General features: G+C 38.4%; 1 protein-coding gene across 2 annotated transcripts in view; it reads right to left on the bottom strand.

Annotated features, from left to right (window-relative positions):
• Positions 1 to 6,000, bottom strand: part of CCNY (cyclin Y) — a 46,171-nt gene that overhangs the window by 9,040 nt on the left and 31,131 nt on the right. For both annotated transcript variants that reach the window (XM_010016885.1, XM_010016884.1), the window contains one exon: positions 1,563 to 1,729. In XM_010016885.1, coding sequence (XP_010015187.1) covers positions 1,563 to 1,729 — 167 coding nt within the window. The remainder of the gene's footprint in view (positions 1 to 1,562; positions 1,730 to 6,000) is intronic.

Consider the following 6,000-nt stretch of genomic DNA (forward strand, 5'->3'; position numbering starts at 1 on the left):
ACATGGTATTTTCCACTTCTATTTTGAAATGGGAGTAATGCAAGCTTTGTTTTTCACTTTGACTCAGGGAACAGAACCACCTTATCGCAAATTGCTTGTTAATACAAGATTTAGAGATAACTTTTCTAATACTTGAACAATGACAGCTACTCACAATTTATAAGTCTTATCTAGCAGTGTATGAGCATGCTTAATTTAAAGCTATCAGCTGACTCCTAACATTCAACCTTTCCCTTACAGATCATTTTTGACCAGCTATAAATCTGACAAACAGTGAACTATTAAGAAACAAAATGAGGGCTGCTTTAGCAAAAATGCTTGGCCTTTCACTGCTTTGAGATTGCAAACTGAGATTCAAAGAACATTCTGTCTGTACAAACATTTCTTCTCATCTACTTCCCTCCTTCCCTCTCCCCTCCTCCCACAGTGGTTATCCACAACAAACTCTCTTCAGCGGCTGTGATACTGACTTCAGGGACTTGAAGTGGGGACAAGTCTGTGTATTTCTCATTACAGATACTTAGCTCTGCTTAGAAGAGCTCTGAAACACACAGATACTGTACTAAACCAGCTTTTAAATAATGGTGTTGGTGGTGCTCATGTCAAAAAAAGGGGTGCACCAGCAGACTGAAAGCATCACTCTCCGAATGCACAAGCCACAGTGGCCTGTCAAGGTACCTGGACCCTAAGCACCATCCCAGCACCAATTCCAAACCGCATCCCTTGCAGTACTGCTCTTGCACGCACACCAGGTCAGGTAAGGGCACCTCAAAAAGCATGCGTGGTACGTGACTCAGCCCTGAATGTATAGATGATACAAACCCCAGGCTCTTCAGCCAATACATGCAATACCTGCTGAGCAACCAACCAAAAAAAAAAAGCACTGGTGAAATGAGCATTCATTTTAGTATTTGTAAGCATTAATTATGTTTATTCTTATTACAGTTCTTTTTCCTACTGTTGGAATATACTCTTAATATGACTTGGGAGTATCCACCCAGACATCATAACTCTCTATGCTGTTACAATGTGCACTTCTTAAAAATGCCATCAGAGAAAAGAAATGGAAAACCTGGAAATTTATCTTTGCAAATTAAAATACCACATTTTTAAGATCTTGGAAATGAACTTAGCAGCATTCAGTGTGGGGAAAAAACCCCACACCCTGAAAGCACTGATTTTGAATAATGGCAGTAAGTAAGAGGGTGATCATCTAACGGTCATTAGGATCACAACATGGTATGATCATTAGGATCACATGCAGGCTCACTGGATGTGTTTGGGGTTTTTGTCAAGTCATACGTTTAAATATTCTGCAGGTCTTTTTTCATCACTATGCATGAACGTCCAGTGGTAAAACACACTTCAACCAGAAAGCAAAAATAATTTATGTCTTCTATGTAAGCAACTGTCAAGCAGACCTCATGTCATCTATCAGCATCCACCATGTCTAGATAAAACACAAATACATAAACTTTATATAATTTGTGAGAGGAATTCCTGACCCCCTCATAGATACAGATCTTGGTATTCATTGACAAAGATAAACATAATGCACTCACATGTCTTCAACTGTGATATCTTTCAGGATCTGGCAGTAATCGACGTTCCACACTGCCTGGTCATCCCAAACTTTGGATGCCAGTAGAATTGCACCCAGTACAATTCGCTTCCAGTTTGCTGGACAAATATCTATCTCTGCATAAGTTAAAAGTCTTTCAAGGTATACCTGTAGAAACAGATCAAAATTGAGACTTAATCTATTTTGCTATTAAGTAGAAATGAAAAAGAAAACTGTTCTCATAAACCCGTTCCAGCAATTTTAAAACAGTAATCTGCTCTCAAGAAGATTCTGTTATAAAAACTGTAGGTTTAAATACATATGCTTATGCCAAGCTCAAGACTGGATGTGATAAATTCGTATTTTAGTTGGCCTTTGCCTTCTGATCATCTTACCAAAAACAAAACTGCTATTTTTCTATCTGTAATTGTTGGTAATAAAGTCACACATTGGAATTAATTCAAATGATAGCTTAAATAAATTACTAAAATAATGTTGTAAACAAATAAAATGCTAATTACTAATGAGGGAGGCAAGGGTATGTTACCAATAATAGTTACTAGCTATCATTATAAACAACTATAATCTACAGACAATTGTTTACGAGATACAGCATCATGTCACGCCAGGCTCCTCCGGCGAGCCTGTCTGAAGGTTCTGTAGGCACCTATAGGATGGATGGAGGAACAGTTACCACAGAAACAGCAAGCTGAACAGAGTAGAAAAGAATGTGTTAAGAAGGCAATCCACAACAGTTTCCTCTGGACCAATAACCTCTGGAGATGAGTAACAGTAATCCTGTTGGACCTACAAGAACTGAAAAGCTCAGGACACCACAGTCTGGCCCAATCTGCCCTACACCACCAACACAGGCTAGCAGCAACCTGAGCTCATATAACACACACCTCATCCAAGAGGTCTGTGTTATTTACAGTAACTACAGCATCATACACACACAACTTACGAAACAAGGGACCTTGGAGGGACTTTCTGAACATCCAGAAAAAGCTGCTGGAGGGGTGTGGGAGGGTGCAGTGTGACCCTCTGTTTCCAAACAAAGAGCTAGGTTGCCCCTCACCAACTGATGCTCCAGCCAGAGAACTATGGGTGAATACACATGCTGTGTCAACAGTTACTTGCTATTGATAACAGGAGCTCAATTACGTTAATAACAACAACAGACTAATAAACAAGATGCATTCTAAGAAACACTGGTTGTGGGTGATCTGTGTGACCCCCTTCTCTATCCCCTGTTAGGGATAGAGCAATTACAACAATTATGAATATTTACATGCAAGATGAACAAAACAGAGTAATTTTGCAATCCACAACATTTAATTGGTTTATATTATGCATATATTTATATTACATATATATTATACATATATTTAGCTGAGAAGACACATAATAAATCTCCTGCAGTTTGCCTAAGTTAATATTTTTTAGCACCTAATCAAATAATACCCAAAGAATAGCTAACATATCAAAATTCAATGTAGGATACATGCTGGTAAGGAGTGTAGGGGAAGGGAAAATGGAGGATATAGGCAATCCATTCTCTGCCCAGCCTGTATTTGTGCTTAAGACTGACCCAACCCAGGTGGAGGACTTTGCACTTGGCCTTGTTGAACTTCATGAGGTTTGCATGGGCCCGCCTCTCAAGTTGTCAAGGTCCCTCTGGATGGCAGATGAAATAAGACATTGAGCAGATGAACTTACACCTAAGTAAAAAGGGAGCATAAACTTGCTACTACCTTCCCACCAGCACATACTTCAGAAATCAGCTTTAAACATTAAATAGGAGCTTGATAAGACAGTATTCTTACACCACCTGCATTACCATATTTGAGCATCTTCCAATAGCATGTTGAAAGATACGAATAATTGCTCTTGAGTCCTTGGTGGTAACCTGGGCTTAACTCCAGACATCCTACTTACTGGAGTGAGGCTCTGTATCATCTTACAATAAAACCAAAGATAATAAATACCTCACCAGGAGAAAGGTGCTTAGTGTGACTTTTGGCTCCTTTCTTGAAAATGCCTTAGAAGTGAGCATTTGGTTATTTTCATTTTCTGTGGCCTTCCTGACTCAGTCTTGGGATTTAAATGTATGTGTTCAAGTAAGAGAAGACAGAAAAAGAGCAAGACTTATTTTTGTGGCAAACACTTGTAAAAGTTTATTGAGATCCTCAGCTAATGTGGGAATCCACTGTAATCTAGGACTTGTCTCCCAGATTTACACCTATGCTGTCACATTACTGTAGTTCTTCAATTTTCAATCCAGCTCACTCAGTTACACATGCAGTCTTTGTTCTAGCTCTCTCTAGCTCTAGTTTGGAGACAACCAAGTGACTCTGCAGATAGTGAAATTTAGGCAGAAGAAAGGCTGGTGTATACTTGAGCTCTCACTGTACTGATGTAGAGCACCCTTATAACATCAGTATTACACACAGCCAAGTGAGCTCTGTCTCCTATACAGATGTGAGAAAGTTCATTATTCCTGACAAGTAGAGCTCTCGACCATTGGTTTAATCTCAGAGCATTTCAATAAATTAGGCCAAGGTCATGGTAACAGCCCAAGCATCAGGAATTTGACACTGATGGAACATCAGAGTAAAAAGGAGAGAATGAGCCTTGCATGCACTCAACAGCCTACGTCACTGAAGAGGGGTGCTTCTGGCTGCTGCAAAGATGTGCTGAATCAGTACAGACTCTTGGAGAAGGGCCAGATGGCTCTCAGCCCATCTGAAGAGGAAGGCTGGTGGGGTGGTTAGTCACTATGCTACTCATCCCAAACAAACCCGTGGCTGGTGGGAGAACACCACCTGTTTTTGCTGGCAGAAGCAAGCGAGTCTTCCCACAGACAGGCAGGCAGGCAGGCATACTCCACCTCATTATAAAAATAAGTAAAAAAAAAATGCATCACTGAAAAAGTTGACCCTGTAATGGTAAATTCCATTTCTATGCAATTATGTCTATACATCGAATAGTATCTTAAACACAAGGGTCAATTTCTTGAATATGGGGTTTGTATCATACAGACTTCAGATTCTCTGCGTCTACTATACAGTTCAGTATATTCATGTGTTGTAATGAATTCCACTGGCTTAATTTTCACAGCAAAACACTTTCTACATTTTCTTTAGGACTAGCTGCTGTAAAGTTGCATAATAAAGCTGAATTTTATAAGCTTTATTACACTGTAAAAAAATAACGTAACTCACATGCCAGAATACTGGAAGAAATTTACTTATATGTCAAAAGACAAAAAAATGCAGAAGAAACAACATGAGAAACACTTTTTTTAAAAAAACAGAAGTCTGAAAAACTCATCTCCTCTGGATTATTTAGGTAGGTATTCTTTTATAGAACCAGAACCTATGAACTTTCAGAATCTAGAAGATGTAAGTCAAAATAAATGCCACAAATTGCCTCCACCCAGTTTTAACAGCTGCATCCACGCTTAAGAATGGAACTAAAGTTTAAAACAAGTTGAAGCTGTTATATCAATCTTACTTCAATTTAATTCATCTTTCTCAGTGCTGCTTCTGAAAGTAAGCTTCTGTTGCAAAACTTCTGAGCACTTCTCTATTACACATTCAAAAGTTGAAGGCAGCAGATTTATTCTGCCTTAATTCAGTACCTAGTTCTCCTCAAAAGCTTTAGTAGCTTTCAAGAGCCATCTTCATCACACCTATCATTACTGACTTAGTTCTATAGACATTTTTTTTACAGAATAGTTACAAGACTATTTAAATAAAAGATTAAAGTTACTGGTATGACATCAGCAGAAACTCTCAGTAGCTTCAGTCAAACAACATACTCTGGATTTTTCCCAGCTTGCAAAGAACAAGTATGACTTGGTGTTAACACCAACACCACCACAGTCTTCAAAACTCATTTGTAACATAATTCACTTTCTAGCTGAAATGAAAATGCAATTCCGATCTGGAAAGTATCAGTGGACATTGGTCCATCAATAGATTTTTTACTTACAAACTCAAAACCTCAGAACCTGATACATCCATTATTAGTTTACTCTGCTGGGAATTGAACCACATGGTTTTACATGACTGTCAGTCTAACAAGCTTTGATGGACAACACTTGCACCTCCACTGGAGACATTTTAATAACTTGAGCACACATCAGAAGGTACAGTGCACAGAGTTAAGATTTTAGAAGAGCAATACTGGATTATTATTTTCCATCTTTTCCCACAGACTTGCACTAAGATTTTGCAGTGACTGACCTTCACACTTGGAATATCAGCAAATTATTATTTAATCATAAGTGAAACCAGTTGGGTAATTTGCCTTTGTTAAGAATTAATTTATCTGAATTAAAAATAATTTAATTTTATTAATTAAATAAAATTACCACTCCATGGGTATAGATAATCCCAAATTGGCTTTGAGTTCAATGAACTCTGGAGCGGTTC

Source organism: Nestor notabilis, unplaced genomic scaffold (genome assembly GCF_000696875.1).
Source record: "Nestor notabilis isolate BGI_N333 unplaced genomic scaffold, ASM69687v1 scaffold14256, whole genome shotgun sequence".
Taxonomy (NCBI): domain Eukaryota; kingdom Metazoa; phylum Chordata; class Aves; order Psittaciformes; family Psittacidae; genus Nestor; species Nestor notabilis.